At 41.8% G+C, this 18,411-nt stretch overlaps 1 protein-coding gene across 1 annotated transcript in view; it reads left to right on the top strand.

The window, feature by feature from the left end:
• LOC146578508 (neural cell adhesion molecule 2-like) overlaps positions 1-15,044 on the top strand; it is a 44,702-nt gene extending 29,658 nt beyond the window's left edge. The window contains exons 4-5 of the mRNA XM_085268641.1: positions 14,358-14,696; positions 14,872-15,044. Coding sequence (XP_085124767.1) covers positions 14,358-14,696; positions 14,872-15,044 — 512 coding nt within the window. The remainder of the gene's footprint in view (positions 1-14,357; positions 14,697-14,871) is intronic.
• Positions 15,045-18,411: the final 3,367 nt, after the last annotated feature.

The raw sequence follows: 18,411 nt of genomic DNA, 5'->3' as shown, positions 1-18,411 counted from the left end.
ACTTTTCTCTCCTGTAGCTGGACTCACTCAGAGGAAGCTGCTAGTTTGGTCTGAGCTCAGTCTGATCGTCTGTGCGTCTCTCTTTACTGAGGACGAAGAACTTCCTGTTTCCTGGTTTGTCACATTTGAGTGACGTGAGGGGAGGAGAAAATGTTGCTGTTTGACTTTTAACTAAGGTGTGTTTCAATCCTGCCTGCAGCTCAAAAGCTGTAAAACAGGTTTTGTGTCTTTTCACCTCCACAGGTCACAACATGAAACCTGTTGTGAAGTTTATAAAATAAAGTGTCACTCGGTGGTGCAGCTGTTTGTCAGCTTCTATTTTAGACTTTGTTCTGGTTCTTGTTCAGGTTCCCAGCAGTGGGAGTGTAATGCAGTCACACACACACAGGTGGTGTTAAGGTGGATTCACTTAGTTACAGACAGTGGTGTTATTTCCTGTAACTAAGGGTGTGTTTCACTCCAAAGTTCAGACATTAACCTGCCAGAAGTTGTAAAAGTTACTAATAAAGAGCTTTTATCTCAGAAAGCAGAAAGAAAAGAAATAAGTGTGAAGAGTGCAGCAAAATGTTTTAGTGTGAGCTGGTTCATCTGATCTGGTTGTGTAAAAGTCACTGCATGACACTGAGTTTTACTTCTGTCACGATTAGTGGAGCGGACTCAGGCGCAGACCACAAGTTTCTTCAAATCAAAAGTGAATTTATTTACAGTGTTCTCCACGGTGACACACACACACACACACACACACACACACACACACACACAGAGGTGTCTGGGAAAAAGGGGTTCCAGGGTCCGGGAGTGAAAGGGGCAGGAGTCCAGGGAGGGGAGATTTCCATACAGCCCTCGCAACCACACACAGCTCCTCTTCTTTCCTCCATCACTCTTGCTCACGCTCAGTCACCGTGCACAGGGAAAACAGGTCCAGGGGAAATCTATACACAGACAGAGAAACAGTTAGTCTCCTGGTTCAGACGTACTCACGAACAAACTTTGCAGAGTGCAGGACGACTGACGCTGATGGCTCAACGATCCAGCGACGAGTAGAGCAGACTCGCCATCTTAAGTAGGACTCCAATTCTCATAATCAGCGGCAGGTGTGCTGATCATCTCCAGGTGCGTGGGCCAGGAGCAGGAGCCCATACTGAGCTCCGCCCCAGCAGGAGAAAGAGAGAGTGGGAGAGGACGAGAGAGAAAGGGAGAGCAGAGGCGAGAGAGGAGAATAAACAAAACAAAGCGCCTGACTGCTGTCAGCTGGAGAGGTGCGGGGACCATGACAACTTCTGTGTTACTGACACTCATCTCTGACTCAGAGAAACGATTTCTCCCCTGTGATGTTCACACAGTGGTGAGTTACATGTGTGTGGAATTTTTCACGTTTTATAGAATTAAATTTCCTCTTACTTTCTTTTTTGTTAACCTGAGTCACTGATCATTTGCAGTATTACAGAGTCTGGCAGTCTTTGCATGATGTCCACGTCACTGTAAGTTTCTAGCTGACTCTCAGGTGTGACAGGTGTGCCAGCAGGAAAGAGTATTAATAACCTGCATCCTGAGGTTTGTCATGCAGGATTAAAGGAGCCAGGCTTTGTTCACACAGCTAGGATTGTATTTTACACTGACCCTGGGTCAGTATAAGTATCATACAGTTTAAACGAAGCACTGAAACTTGCACATATTTATTACAGATGCACTAAAGAAAAACTGGATATTTAGAGTCAATCTGTGGCTGCGATTAAACACTTTACTGGAAACTTTATTAACCAGTAACTTCATCAGTCATGACAGAAGCTAATATTTCTGTGCTAACATCGTTTAAACCAGTGGTTCCCAAACTTTGTTTGCTGGGCCCCCCTTTGTTTCACAAGAAAAATTTCCAACCCCCCCCCCCCCCCCCCCCCCCCCCCCCCTTGTGCGCATGAACACATCCTCCAACCACACACACCCATATTTTGCTCCATTGCATGTGGCTATTTTCACGCCACGCTGTGCGCCACGTTATTGTTGAGATGAATAGCAGAATGGTAGATAGAGACAAAATACTGTTAATCTTACCATCTTCAGGTTTTACACGCTTACATACACACACAGTTACTGTCCCTCCATTTAGAAAGGCAGAGGCGTCACGATGTGATTATTTTACTGTAGTTATTTTTTTTGATGTGTAATAATATTCAACATTACTATCAATGCATTTTCCAAAAAATGCCTCTCTGTGCAAAATGGGTTTAAAAACATAAACAACTGTAGGATCCTGTTTGTCCGTGATTTAAACAGCCCAGCGCTGCTCCTGATGAAGGGAAAACCAATCCTGCAGGGAGACCTACCTCGGCACTTGTGCAGGTGATTTTTCTCTTACTTTCTTTTTTCTGTTATTTACTAAAGAATCTGTCAAAGAAATAATGAATTCTCCACACGTGTTTGAAGGTTGCTGATACGTTCATCTAGCACAGACCTATTGCTGGAACGCCAAGACAATTCTACTACAATGGCAAAAACAAGACGCAAGTCACCAGAGCTCTTTGTGTTGCTCGTGCATGAGGGAGAGAACTGTGACGAGCATCGTTCTCTCTGTTAAGGAATATATTCTAAAATACTTCTTCAGCAAAGACTCAGAGAAGAGAAACACACAGAATTTCTTGCAAGCAAGGGCAGTCTCCGGACTGAGAGACTCGCGCCTGAGAAACTGCCCCGGTCTTTATTTTATACTTCATTGGGTGGGTGGGTGTGTGTGTGTGTGTGTGTGTGTGTGTGTGGGGGGGGGGGGGGGGGGGGGTCAGAGTGTGGCCCCATAAGATCTTCCCTAAACCTGCTGGTCTCAAAGTCCAGCAGTTCATCAAACCAAAAGGCACTTAGACTAAAACAGACATAGCTACGTTAATCCTACCATAAAACAATAAGACAAGGTACGACCTCTCTCATGCTCCTAGGATGTGGGGTGAACACCCTAGAATGTTACAGACCTCCTAGGATGAGACATTCTTTCAATATGCCACCAACTATATACTTCTACACACAAATGATTACATGCAGCATTCTACCATATGCAAACTTATATCACTAAAAGATTATACTGACCACTAAATACAATTTTCCATTGACACCCTCCAAGTAAGCAAATGAATGTTAACAGTCAAACATAGAAATTAACATTTGCAAAATCATTCCAGCTTTGTGGTGCATCTCCTCCAGGTGTGTAAATCACACATGCAGAGTGGTTTGAGTTCCTCAGAGCTTCATAAATGTCTCTTCCAGTTGTTTCTATCACTGTCCATATGACCAGAGTCCAAATGCAGACATGGGTATAACAAACACACCAGTTAGTTTTGCTGTTTGTCAATGTGGCTTTCAGTTGTCTTCAAGGCTGCAGGCCTTTGTCAGCACTCCTGTTTTATGGCCTCTATCAACCCTCATCACCTCATTTCATGCATTCTTCCTGTGGGGGGATACTTATGACTCCTCTATTGTCCTTTCGTCTCTGCAGAAAACCTTTTTTGGAAAGGGTATTGGATTCAATGATTTTACTGCTGTTGTAACCCCACCTGTTGAGTCACTTCAGCAGTCTTGTTCATGATGCAAATGACAACAACAATGACACAAAGGAAGACCCTCTTCAGAGTGTCAAAGCATGCATAGCACAGTGACACAGCATTAGGTGATGTTCATAGGAAACTGCTGTCAGTCATTCCCCGTCACCACCATAGCTTCTGCTTTCTGTTCACAGAATCATGATGCCATCCTTGACCTTCCTCTCTGCACTGTCGATTGGAGCTTGGAACGCTCCCCTCATCCTTCAGATCTCCATCTGTTGTCCACAATCTCCTCGTGATTACCTCTGGAAAGCCCCGTGGCACAGCTCTCCATCCAGTGCAGCTTTATGGTCATTGCTGTGGTTCCAGAATCTTCTCATGATGACCAGTAGGTCCCCAAACAGCATGACCTTTGACCTCAACCCCTGCCTGGGCTGTCAGCTATGGTCCCTACTTCTCGCTGGGTCTCTGAAGGTTTCTCAGGAGATTCCACCCTTGGGATCATTTCTTCCAGCAATGCTCTGCTGCACCTGCATCTCCTCACTAGAGGAAAAACTTCTATTTGGAAAACATGTCAACCATCATCAAACCAAAATTTCCTTTCAGTTCAGTGAACTTCACTTATCAAAAAATATAATTATTTATTATTTATTAATTATATTATTCGTTTATCACATTTTCACTTTCACTTATTGGCCATCAAAGTGTTTATTATCTTTACCCAAATAATTGGAGCAGAACTTAAAATCTATAAGCTGTAAAAACTTTATATTTGAAGACTGAAAGAGACCCAGGAAGTGGTCACAGGACGAGGGTGACAGACTGTCTGAAGCAGTTAGAACAAGACAAGGCTGTTGGACCAGGTGTGCTTGCTTTTGAAACTGTGTCTTAATTCCACCTGTTTCACATACAAGGGTCAGTTCTACAGGCAGGAACGTGGGTGTGCCGTGGGCTCCCCAGTTTCACCCATTGTGGGCAACTTGTATATGGAAGACGTGGGAAAGAGGGCTTTGCTATCCTACCCTGAAACACCACCAAGTCATTGGTTCAGGTATGTGGATGACACCTGGGTGAACACACAAACCTCCATCTCTGGTTTCTTTGACTGGAGGGTGTTGAGGATTTGATGATTTCACAACACTGTATGTGATGTCACTGGTGATGTCATCTTCTCCATCTGCTGAAATGAGTTAAAGTAAACACTTTTATGATTTAAGAATCTAAATGGACCAAATTATGATGACAGAATGGAAACAAAATACCACGATGAATAAGAATGAATATGTACAAACCTTCAAGTTTCCTGTGAACACATCGTCTCACCAGCAGAACCAGTAACACCAGTAGAATCACAACATAGACTACATATAAGTAAATCTTATAAGGCTTACATGATTTACTCATGAAAGTGGCCACTTTCTCATTACTGTCATATATTGTTTTAGTAAGTAATTCAAAGAACTGTTTAGACGGAGCCAAAGTTCAGTAGAGATAGTTGTGATTGGGAAAGCTCAGAGATATTAAAAGAAGCACTGAGGCTCCATCCCCACCAGAGATGTGACACGCCTCATCCCTTCGCTAGAATCTGTAGTGAGGGATTGGTTCACCAGAGACCTCGCTCCTGGCTGCTGCCCAGCACACATTGCACCCTGAAGATTCTTGTTTGTTTGCAAAGAAAATTAATATCACTCTCTCTGTCCAAATGCTGTACGTCCACGATTTTAGCTACTTTGTTAGGCTACTTTACTTTTCTAAGGCTTAAGTAAATTCAGGAGTGATCCCCAACAATGTCAGAGTAAGAATCTGCTTAGATACCATATTACTAAGATTTTCAGGGCCGAGTACAATAACCTCAGTTTTATCTGAATTAAGAAGCAGAAAGTTAGCGGCCATCCAGGTCTTTATGTCTTTAAGACATGTGTGTTATCTAGCTAACATGTAGTGAGTCGTTTAATCTTTAAATGACATTTGTAGAATTTGCCCACTTCCTCTCACCCACCAGTGAAAGGAGATGAAAGGGAGAGAATCCTGTGCATACACAGAAATGAACAGCTGGCAGAATTCAATTCAATTCAATTTTATTTATATAGCGCCAAATCATAACAAAAGTTGCCTCAAGGTGCTTCATAGATACAGAGAAAAACCCAACAATCATATGACCCCCTATGAGCAAGCACTTTGGCGACAGTGGGAAGGAAAAACTCCCTTTTAACAGGAAGAAACCTCCGGCAGAACCAGGCTCAGGGCAGAAAGTGGACCCTCGAACAAATGCTCATCCTCTGAAAAGGTCTGCAAATGTTTTCACTGTCAGTAGCAGTAGTTTCCACTGAACCAAATAATCCTAAAAATGTTTTTAAACCTTAAACCTATGAAGGCTGCAGGCCACAACGTGCTGGTCAGGCAACAAAGTTGTTCTTCATATTACTAAAATGTTGGAGCTTGTGCCTCTTCAGATGTTTGCTCTTCTTACTTGCAAATAGCCGAGGGGAAATGCCCGAAACCTCAGTCCTGATTCCACAGCTTTATTACATCAGCCTGGTAGAAAATAATTTTTCACTATCAAATCAGGCCACCAGGGGGCGGAGCGGTCCCAGAAGTTCAGTCGTGAGTGATATCTAACCTCTCTTCTTCCTCACAGCTCTGATTTCTCTGAGGGAGATGTTGTGACTGTAATCTGTGAGGAGGACCAAAGCTTTTCTGATTGGACTGTGAGGAGAAACACAAGCAAACTGCAGAGGGCTGAGTGTGGAGATGGGCGGGGACAACAGCAACGTGATCAATCATGTTCAATCAGTACGCTGGTGCCTCACGACACCGGAGTTTACTGGTGTGAGTCCAGTAATGGTGCCATCAGTAACCTGGTTAATATCACAGTCACTGGTAAGCTGATCACTCTCACTTTACTTCTTATTGCATCCACAAATTGAGCTGAACATGCAGGTACATAGATTCTGTGCTGTTCTTCACTGATCACCTACCTGACTGACAGAGTAATGAAGGACTTCCCTCCCTCGGTGCTTCTTAATGTGTGAGGATATTCTCCATTACTGAGTTAAGACTTCCTTATTTAGATCTAAGCTCTGGATTATCTTGCACGTCTTGTGGCTCCCAAATGTCTCTTAAGTTATTATCCTCTGTAGCCTCATACTTTAGCTTTACTTGGCAAATGTGAATGCTTTGTGTGCTGACAAACCCTTTTGCATGTAGTGTTTTTATGAAAAGCCTTATAATTGCCTAATTTTGTGTTTTTGTTCTGTTACAAAAGCAGGCATTCTTACTGTTGTTTAATATTTTAATCAAACCTTTAAGTTTAATTCAGCACAAAAAGCCCCACTGTAAACAAATCCACAGAACAGAACCAAACTCAGCAGCCAAACAGTTTGTCCTCAGTGCAGGTTGACATTCAGAAAAATCAGCTGCCTCAGCTTGGATGGGCTGATGTGGTTTCTCCTTAGTATCTGCCCAGTTTTTGAGAAGACCCTCCAAAGGAACAGATGTTGCCACAATGCACAGTCTCCCCTCCATCACCTTCAACAGGTAGGGAAAGACTGTGGCCTTGGCCTCCCACCAGCTCTGTGGGCCTTCTCCTTGTTGGATGAGGGGCTCCTCAAGATAACATTTCATCTCCATCATAACATCAGCTGTAGTATTTCTCTTTGCAGCATCTCCTGCAGCTCTTTCATCAAAGAGGCTCCACACAGCAGACGTCTGTGGCTCCTCCTTCACTTGGCCCTGTAATGGTGGAGCTGGGTGGGAGTGCACTTTGCTGCTGCAGTTATTCTCTGAAGTGCCTCATCAACAGCTCTGTTGTCACTGAATGCAAGCTTTTTAAATCTACCATCCAGTGATGCAGCTTCTGAGTGGACGGTGTTGAACTCCACACACAGAAACTTTTCACACTCACTGCTAATTTTGTTTTACAGTGAAGCCACTCTGCTCTGCTAGTCCCAATATCTTTCACCTGCACCAGATGCTGCTTCGTTTGCAGCTGTCAGTCATATTTCTGTGTTTTTGTGTCGCACTCTCCTCCACACTGCTGTCTGTCATCTCACAGGTATGATGTGCGGAGCGATGCTGAACTTCCAATCCCAGCGTTTCATGTTGCAGGATCAATTCCCATATGAAAATATCAATATCTAATTTGATTACATTTGTTTTTCATCATAAATATGACAGACAAAAGTAAATTCAGCAGTTAGCAGGATGGTCTGCAATACCCTGTTAACAGGAACTACACTCACCACCTCTCATTCATGTGCGTGTTACGGCTCTGCAAGAGTGTGAGCCAATGAGAAACCAGAGGCACAAAACTTTAGACCACAAAACACACAATCTGATGTTGGTTTGTAAAGATGTTGCTGATGAGACTTTGTAGAAAGCAGCTGGTCTGAGTGATGTGATCAGAGTGCAGCAGATAATGTCTGACAGCAGTTTGAAGAGCAAATGGATTCTGTTCTGTTCTTCATCATCACCTACCTGACACCTCACACCTGTTTCTCACCTGCAGGTCACACAGGAGGATCTGTTGGACTGAAGGTCAGCCTGTCAGTTCCTGCTGTGCTTCTTGTTGCTGCTGTTTTCTTGATGTAGAGAAAACAAAAACAACAAAGAATCAGGATCCAGCCTCATGTTGAGCTGCAGCAAAATAAAATGTCTGAATCTTTTTAAATCAGCACTCTTAGTCTCCCGCTGGTGGTTTCAGCGTTGTCAGTGAACCTGGGGAACATGAGATGATGCTGGTAACAGAAATCAAAGGTAGTGAACAGCAGACAGGGATCAGCTGCAGGTTTAATACACGTCCTGAATTTGGTTTAGTTTGAAGTTTCTGTAAAATAAAACCAAACGTTGTGATTTGTCTCTTTATGAATAAAGTTGAATTGAATTTCTCTCTGAGCTCCTGTTTCTGTTGTCTGTCAGTGATTTTATCAGTTGGACATCAAGTAAAACTTTGGATAAAATGAAAACTGTGTTCACACAGTGTCTGTAAATCCACGGGTGAAAATAATACATGTAACATTCACACAAGTCCACGAGTGATTGAATGAAATGTGATCATGGAAAAATAAATTCAAAACTATTCAAGACTTTTACCATTAACTGTCGTTCTATTATGAAGTAACAGGAAGGTAATAACACTATAATATAATAATAATAAAGAAAATTAAAAAATATGGTATAACAGAGCTCACTGCCTCACACTGTCGATAGCAGCATTTCTTTTTAACCTTATTTCATTTAAGGCTCAGACGATCATCTGTTTTCACTTAAAGTAGTCTAGCTCTGATATCACTTTAGCCTCTGGATGGAGGATTTGCTATGTTAACTTATAGATAATAAACTCAACGTATTACAGACCAAAACCAAACACGTCCGTAGTATAAGACTGGATTTAACTCCCTTCACACCTGTCTCGACACAACAGTCAGGTCAGTCCCTTCCCTTTTAAGAAATCCACCTTAAATGTATTTTAAATGTAAGTGATGCAAAATGAATTTAATATTTTATCTTTAGTTTGTCAGGTAGCATCAGGTCAGATGGATGATGTTGGGTGAGATGGAGCAGACAGAGATGTCATCACAGCTGAGAGGAAGCAAAAGCCTCAACATCCAGGCTTAAAAGTGATGTAGGGAGCTAAAGCTAAAGCTCTGCTTTCTTTGTGTGCTTGTGCTAACAGCAACTAATGAGAAATGTGATGACAATTGTCCAGCTTTGTCCTTTTATATTCTACCAAATGTGAAGTGAACCTGTGGTTATACAGTAACGATAAGAGCATCTTTATTAGTCCCACATGTGGGAAATTTGTTTTGTTACAGCAGGAAGTGGACAGTGCAGTTACACAGCAAACATGAGAGAACACTGGAATAGAATAAGAAACTGTACACAACTGTACCCAATAGAATAGAATAGAATGATAGGATAAAAATAGAATACACATGCTATATACAACTGAGTACAAATACAACGTTGTCAGAAAAAGAGTGTTACACTTAGTCCTATTGCACATGTGTGTGTTTGATCAGCTGCAAAGTCTTTGTGGTGGAGTCTGACAGCAGAGGGGAGGAAATCTCTCCGCCCACATCGTGGGTGCTGCAGCCACTGAAGGAGCTGCTCTGAAGCGCTATAAAGGTTTGTGATGATCAATACAGGTTTACAGCTCAGATCATACTGAGTTCATTATGACTGATATAAATATGTGATAGAATAATAATAAATCGAGTAAATTGTGATTGACAAACAGTTTTAAAGAGAAAGTTTGTTAGTTTAAATTGTGTGAAAGGTCAGAGATGGAGAGAACACCAGGCTGGGGCTGAATATCAGTGTATTACATGCAAATCTGATTGGATGACAGGACAGAGCATAAACTGAAGCTGGCATGGATGTTCTGGGTCTCCTGCCTCTGTGAGATCAGCAGGTCAAAGATTCAATAGCAAAACTTGGTTGTTCCAGCAGCGACGCCGAGGGCAGTGAGCTCTAAAAGCCTCCCAGATGAAAACGTGCCCGATCGAGAGGTGATCTGCTGCTGATGGGTGATGAACCTACTCAGGTCTCCAGCTCTTATCAGAGGAGGCAGTGAAGACACCTGAGCTTCAAGGCAGTCAGGCTGGGCGAGTCTGTGATGACTTTTATCTAAGTACAATCTGAGTATTTTACCTGTAAGTAATCTTACAGTATTATGTTATATTGTGAGTCCTTCTTACAGATCTTCCTAGGTTGAAAATTAAACAGTACTAAATGTAACAAGTAGACAGCAGCACTAAAGTCATCAGTTTAATGGACACAGAGGAAGCTTTTCAAAGGCTTAAGAAGAATAACATGATGCTAGAACATCACATTTTATAATATGACAGTAAAAATAACTCACAGAGATCATCTTCTATGTTTTCCTCCATAAGGGCGGCGAGCCTGGGTCCAGCTATTTGAGTGGTGCCTTGTTTTGGTGAAGCTTTTGAATTGCTTGGCCTTTGAGGCCTGCATGGAGCTCAGGCTGACACTAAGCACAGGAAAGGCCCACAGTGGGTGCACACACAGGATACAGATCTGTCAGGTCATGATCAACAACCACTGACCAAAGCCCACTGATCTCTGACCTCCCAGCCCATTCTTCCTTCAGTGGGCTGCTTTCAGTCATTATGCAAATGTTCTGTTTATAAGATTGAGGAAACCTGCAGTCAGCTGAGACTGAAGAAGTCACCTGGATGAGTGATGAAACGTTTCTCCCACAAAACGCTGCGTCCAGATGAACAGAATCAACTTTTGGAGATTTACTTACCTGGATGATTGAGCATGCATCAAGACGTTTGGCAGCTGTAGCAGTCGTGGAAAATTCCCTCTGTGGCAGAAAATCTCACAGATGCAGTCTTGATACCAATAGATGGATAAAAACTGGAGGAAATCCTCAGAGGCCTTGAAAACTCCTAAATGGAAGTAGCTTCTTCTGCTGGGTCTATTCTGTTGGTCTGAGACTGGCTTCCCTTCATTGGCTTCCTGTTAAATCCAGAATTGAATTCAAAATCCTGCTCCTCACATACAAGGTCTTAAATAATCAGGCCCCATCTTATCTTAATGACCTTGTAGTACCATATCACCCTATTAGAGCACTTCGCTCTCGCTCTGCAGGCCTACTTGTTGTTCCTAGAGTATTTAAAAGTAGAATGGGAGGGAGAGCCTTCAGTTTTCAGGCCCCTCTTCTGTGGAAACAGCTTCCAGTTTGGATTCGGGAGACAGACACTATCTCTACTTTCAAGATTAGGCTTCAAACTTTCCTTTTTGCTAAAGTATATAGTTAGACCCTGAATCCTCCCTTAGTTATGCTGCAGTAGACGTAGGCTGCCGGGGGATTCCCATGAAGCATTGAGTTTTTCCTTTCCTTACCTTTATGGTTATGTAAGTTCCAGCTGGAAGGTGATCATCGGTTGGAGATTGAATGGGGACGACTACAAGACTGGTTGTCCCTACCTATGCCCCATTTCCAATCAGGCTGTGCTTACTTGTGTGATGAAGTTTCTGCATCTAGAAGAGCTAAATTAGTTTTTTGTAGAAATTATTATTATTGTAATTAATTATACATTTTTGTAGCTGTAGGAGTGGGAAGCCTTTTACGTCATTTTTGTTTCCTTTCTACAAGGCTTGGTTTGTTGTGTTAGATGTGTCCCTCTGATGTTCCTCTAAAGACAAATAAAACATTTTGTTTTGGTGAAACTGTAAAACTTGCTGTGGCATTGGTGCTTGAATGGGGAAGTCATTTTTTGTGTTGCATACATCTCTGGGCAGATATTTGGGCAGTAATTTTGAACACCGTGTAAAAATGTCAGTGGACATAATGCAAAACCCAATGCTTCAAATCACAGCATCTAAAACCAAAATTGTGCCAAAGATGCCTCATTTCTGTTTAATAGGATAAAACAATGCTAGCTATGTTATAGACACAGTAACCCAAGGAAAGCAGTAAGTACACTGACTGACATTGTTACTATGACAACAACAAGCTGACATTTGGACAAAAAAAACCCTTGGAGTAATTATTGAGAAAAACATTAAATTTAAATAAAGTTTTAAAAAACACATGACCAAAAATGTAACTAAAACACATCCTCTGGATGTTTCCAGAATATTTTAAATAAATAAATAATTTAAGGAACAACAACAAAAGAAGATCTATAATCAGCATTTATCTCTTCTGTTTTATTTGATGGTGGGGAAATCATAATCATAAAGAGGCTTCTGATTAGAATTTATTTGTTATAAATGTGATTTATATAAACTTTCATTTAGTACGGTGTGTTGATTATATGTAATATATTTTACTTATTATTTATTTATATTCAGTTTTTATTCCTGAGAATTTTGGGTTTTTTTTATAAAAACTAAAATCAGGACAGAATAATTATTTTGCTGTCTTATTTTATGAATCATTTCGATGTAAGCAGCTATCTTTTGAATATGTGGCTTTACAGCTGAAGGCCCCATCCAAAGTTGTGTTTCTTAATGTTTACAGGCCTCCCAAATACTGCACAGACTTTTTTAATGACCTCAGTGAACTGCTGTCTGTGATCTGTGTTGATTTTGACTGTGTAATTATTGTTGGGGATTTTAACATCCATGTGGACAACCCTCAGGACAAAGGGACTAAAGACCTGAGTAACACTCTGGGCAACTTTGGGCTGACTCAGCATGTAACAGAGGCCACACATAATAGAGGACACACTCTTGACCTACTGATCTCCAAGGGCCTGAGCATTTCAAAGGTTACTGTGTCTGATGTGGGCGTGTCTGATCATTACTGTGTTTTCTTTGAAAGTAAAATCTCAGCCCACACAAATATATCAACAGCTGTGATCACAAAACGGTGTATAACTGAACACAGTAGTGAGATCTTTAACCAGGTCTTCCCATTAACACCTGACCTGTCCAAAGGTTCAGTCAATGAGCTCGTCAATAGCTTCAATGCTAACATGTTAAATGTAATGGACACTATTGCTCCCATTAAGGTGAAGGTTATCTCTGGAAGGAAAAAGTCTCCATGGAGAAACTCCACACTGGTGAAAAATGAAAAAAGAGAGTGTAGGAAAGCTGAGCTTGAACTTCATTCAACCATGGCCTGCAATGACTTTGCCAAATTCTTCACAGAAAAAATCCAAAAGATTAGACAAGCAGTTGGTACATCAACAGCAGATCCAGGATATGTACTGTGTCCACCGAAAAACTGTTTAAACACCATGAAACAGTTTCAACCTATTAACAGCAAAGACCTGGAGGACATCTTAGGTAAACTGAACTCCTCCTCCTGCTGTTTAGATGTCCTGCCAACAAGTTTTTTCAAAAAGGTCTCAAAGACTTTGGAGTCAGACCTGTTACAGATCGTCAACTTTTCTTTAATGTCAGGTGTGTTTCCGGAACCACTAAAAACTGCTGTAATCAAACCTATACTGAAAAAGGACAATCTTGACAAGACACAAATGAACAACTACAGGCCGATCTCAAATCTCCCATTTTTAAGTGAGATCATTGAAAAAGCAGTTTCTCAACAGCTCAGTTACTTCTTAAAACAGAATAACTGCTACGATGCCTTCCAGTCAGGTTTTAGACAGAACCACAGCACTGAAACCGCTCTGACCAAAGTGTTTAATGATGTTTAAGATGATTTTCTTCTTTTTCAGGTTTGATTATTTATTGCTTGAAGAGTTTTAATAGTTTTATTCTTTTTTCATTCTTACTGTTTGGAGGTTTGTGTCAGAGGCCAGATTCAGGAGCATCAGTACAGCTGTTACAATAAAAAGCAGTGACTCAGTCTGACAGACATCCAGAGTCTCAATGAACTCGTCCATCAACAACATTTTATCAAACTAACAGATTCTAAAAACAAAGATTTGTTTTTCAGATGATGTTTTTCATCCGTCTCAGTCTTTGCTCATGAACTTTGTCTCCAAACGTCTCATCCTGAGCTTCCCTCTGATGAACTCGTTCATAATCTCGTCCATTCTGCTCTCAATGAAAATCTGAACATGTTCAGCTCGGCCTCCTGTCTTTGTGTCAGAGTCTCCAAAGCAAACATGACAGCAGCTCACTGCCATCTTCAAACCTTCCCTTTCACTCTTGCTGCTGTCCTTCTGTCACAAATCAGCCCTGATGAAGATGCTCGGGATCAGGTGAGGAGGAGGAGAAGACTCGCTGTGGTGACGCTTGAAGGGACACAAGAAGAAACACAATCAAAGATCATCATCTAATAACAGAAGACAATCTTTTATTGTGTGTTTCTGATTGGCTGCTGTAGAAGTGAACAATTGTACTTTGACCTTTAACCTCTCTGCTCTGTGTTGTTTCCTCTTTCAGACCAGAAAACCATCACAGCTGAGTCTGGACAGAACGTCACTCTGACATGTCGAGCTCCAAACAACAACATCATTATTTTAGAGTGGAGCAGAGCTGACCTGGAAGATGAATATGTGCTTGTTTACCGGGACGGTCACTTTGTTCCAGATGACCAGCATCCATCTTTTAAGAACCGGGTGGATCTGCAGGACAGACAGATGAAGGATGGAGACGTGTCTTTGATTCTGAAGGATGTGACGATTAATGACACTGGAACATACGAGTGTTGTGTTGTCCAGCGAGTGAGAGGACCTATGACTCTAATCATCAGCACCAACCTGACAGTTTTTGTTCCTCCAGGTGAGTGAGTAGAGTTGAAATGTTGTTGATGAGACTTTGTAGAAAGCAGCTGGTCTGAGTGATGTGATCAGAGTGCAGTAGATAATGTCTGACAGCAGTTTGAAGAGCAAATGGATTCTGTTCTGTTCTTCACTCATCACCTACCTGACACCTCACACCTGTTTCTCACCTGCAGGTCAGACAGGAGGACAAGAGAAGGATGAAGACAAAGAGAAGGAGGATGGATCTGTTGCACTGATTGTTGGTCTGTCAGTTTCTGCTCTGCTTCTTGTTGTTGTTGCTGGTTTTTTGATCTACAGAAAACATAAACAACAGCAGAGAGTGGAAACAAACCAGCCTCCTGTTTAAGTGCAGCAGGTTTAAAATGTCTCAGAGGTTTTTCCAGCTTTGAGTCTGCCGCTGCTGTTCAGAGTTCTGGGTGTTGTCAGTGTTTAAACTCCTGCAGAAACAGGTGAACTGAGCACAGACAGCAGGCCCACAGCACTGTAGGTTTATTTCAGTTTTATCTTTAATGGCTGCTTCTGTTTTTGCTGACAGCTCATCTCAGTGGACGAGTTTCATCTTTAAAAACAGTCTTTACATTTCATAGTAACTGGAACATCCAGAGGGCTGTGACTACAAATCAACTTCAACACAGTCAGGCTTTCTTTGTGTTAGCTGGCTCAACTAAACCTGAAACTGCAGTCAGAGACAGCAGGTATCACCGTGGTGATTATCACCTTTCTCTGCTTCAGGCTCTGAGCACGCTCAGATGAAAAGGAGCGTTTCATGTATCATGTGACTTTTCTTCTACACAAAATGGTCCCTGTGAGCGCCACCCAGTCCAATCAGAGACGTTACTCACTGATAACTTCACTAATGTCTCCACTACATGAATACAGGTACATTGTAACAGTGTGATGTGCAGTTTAGCTTCACTCAGTGGCTTCAGCAAGTTACAGTTTAACAAGCTGCACATATGAAACATTTCCTCCAGCAGAGAATCGACATCACAGTGAAAACGTGGCTCTAACAGCTGATTTAAAAACAAAACTCTGAACATGAAATGCTCCTGACCAGGTGATCTTTCACCATCAGTTACCATGGTGATTTAGCCTCTTTCTGACACAGAAAGCTCTGACTTTGAGTGTGACACAGCTCACTGAGACATTTTGTTGTGCACGCCTACTTTTAACTCTTCAAACAAATGAAATCAACACTTTTTTCACTTTGATGGTTTTGTTTCCACTGACTGTAGTTACATCATTTTGAGCTCAGATTACATATTTATGACGTTTTTCACACCTGAATCTTTCAATCATCAAGATCTGGTTTCAGTTTTCTCTTTATCTTTGTGAGCTGTGTGTGTTGTTTACCCTCAGTATCCATGAACAGTGTTACAGACCTGGGATCAGTGTTTTTGTTTATAAGATCAAATATGACCTCATTATGTGAGTGTGAGCTGTGGACCACAAAACCTCAACAACACTAATCCTCGATCAGCTGTTTCACTAAAATTACATCCAAGTATGAACTCATCCCATCGTTCATGCATCAATTTGTAGCTGACAGATGGTTATGCACATCCCTGGTTGCCTAGGTAACCCTCTAACCTTAGATAACGCTATTGTTGTCACTCAGCAGTATGATTTAATGTAGTTGTTTCAATAGATCTCAAAGATAAGAAAAGTTCACCTCGGTACTCGCTGACTTCACATCAGTGATCAGTTATTGCGTTTAAAAAGTGTAGCTACTCGTCTTTGACCTTGTATGTATGTGTGTTTATGCTCTGATTGTATTTTCCTGCTGCTCACACAGCATTAGAAAAGCCTGAAAACTCAGTGTTCACAGAGTCTGTAAGCACCAAATGTTTGTATGAAGGACAGAGAACAAACAACAAAGGTCAGTGTGAGAGTGTCTCTGTATTTGAACAATAAACTCTTACTTTGGTTTAAATTATTTATTCTTTCATTTGTGTTGTTGGCAGAGAAGCTACATCATGTGAACTTCATCATATTGTCACATGTCATCACAGATTCAAAAGATGTAATATTTGTGTGTTTGTTATTAACAATCGTGCCCCCAGACGCCAAAACAGTACCAGCAAACTGAAACTGAAAAAACTAACTTTAGAGATGTTGCGTAAATGGAAGAAAGCAGTCTTACATATTTGTTTAATATGTGCATTGAAGGACATGTCCTGGTCAAAATGACTCCAAGGTTCCTCACAGTGTTACTGGAGGCCAAGGTAATGCCATCCAGAGTAAGAATCTGGTTAGATACCATATTTCTAAGATTTTCAGGGCCGATTACAATAACCTCAGTTTGATCTGAATTAAGAAGCAGAAAGTTATCATCCAGGTCTTTATGTCTTTAAGACATTCCTGCAGTTTAACTAAATGGTGTGTGTTATCTGGCTTCATGGACAGATAGAGCTGGGTGTCCAGTTGTAGACGATGATGCTTGAATTCAAACAGGCACACAATATGAAAGATGAGGAAAATCCCTGAGCACTGTGCAGAGGACTCTGAGGACTGAGACGCATGTTGTCATGCATGTGATAATATGACAACAGGACGGCCCTGAGCCCTCAGAGGACGACACAAAGCTGAGTGTTTATCTGCACGTCTCAAACACGCCTCCATTTGTCTGCAGGCTGAGTGATCTGACTGAGCTCAGCCTCCATTTTCTACAGGGAGACGCTCAGAGAGGCTTTCAGTTTCATTTCACAGGAACAGCTTTGCTTCTGTTTTACATGCAGGTGCTGCACAGAACACATCCTGTTCAGTCTGTTTGTGTGACTGACTGCAGCTCAGACTAAAGGCTGGATCAGCTGTTCAACAGCTCAGCAGTTTGTAGTTTGTTTTCATTTTGCCTCTGTCAGTGCGCCCCAGGGCCGCTGTGGCTACAATGTATGTCTGCCTCGCCATCACCAGTGTGTGAATGTGTGGATGACTGAATATAGTGTAAAGCGCTTTGGGGTCCATAGGGACTAGTAAAGCGCTATAGAATTTCAGACCATTTACCGTTTATGTAAACACCAAACAAAGTCCTGCACACAGTGAGTTTAGTGCACTGGGTGTGTTATCTGTTAGTAATCGTGTTGAACATTATAAAAGTGTCACAAAAGGTTGATTCTGTTTATCTGGACGCATTCAATTGGAGAAATGCTTTGTCACTCTTCCAAGTGATTTCTTCAGTTCCATTCGATTCCTTCTTGTGGGACATGCATGGAACAATTCACCCAGGAGGCATCCTCGTCAGATGCCCAAACCACCTCAACTGGTTTCTTTCGATGTGAAGGAGCAGCAGCTCTACCCTGAGCCCCTCCAATAGCCAAACTGCTCACCCTATCTCTAAGGCAGAGGCCAACCACTCTTTGGAGGAAGCCCATTTCTGCCACTTCTATCCGCAATCTCAATCGCTATCCGAAAGAATAATGATGATTGATCAATGACCATTTAATCAGTGTCCATGTGTACCATTAACAGAGAGAGTTGTGGAATAGCTGCAATCACAGCATTGTAAAATCAACAAATCAGTTTATTTCTAAGCTCAGTTGATCTGACTGAGTGATCTGAGTGAGCTCAGCCTTCACTTTCTACAGGGAGATGTTGTTTTCAGGCACAGAAGTAAAGACATGTTTACCCACAGCATTCAGTTACAGAGGAAGACGTTGCTCTAAGGCACTTCAGAAACAGAGGTTTGTCTGTTATTGGAGGGACAAAAACAATGA

Source organism: Mchenga conophoros, linkage group LG3, assembly GCF_057382185.1.
Source record: "Mchenga conophoros isolate Kocher_MC1m ecotype Shallow Benthic linkage group LG3, M_conophoros_male_GT1.1, whole genome shotgun sequence".
NCBI lineage: Eukaryota > Metazoa > Chordata > Actinopteri > Cichliformes > Cichlidae > Mchenga > Mchenga conophoros.
The sequence above is the reverse complement of the archived record's forward strand: the minus strand, read 5'-3'. Positions and strand labels throughout refer to the sequence as shown.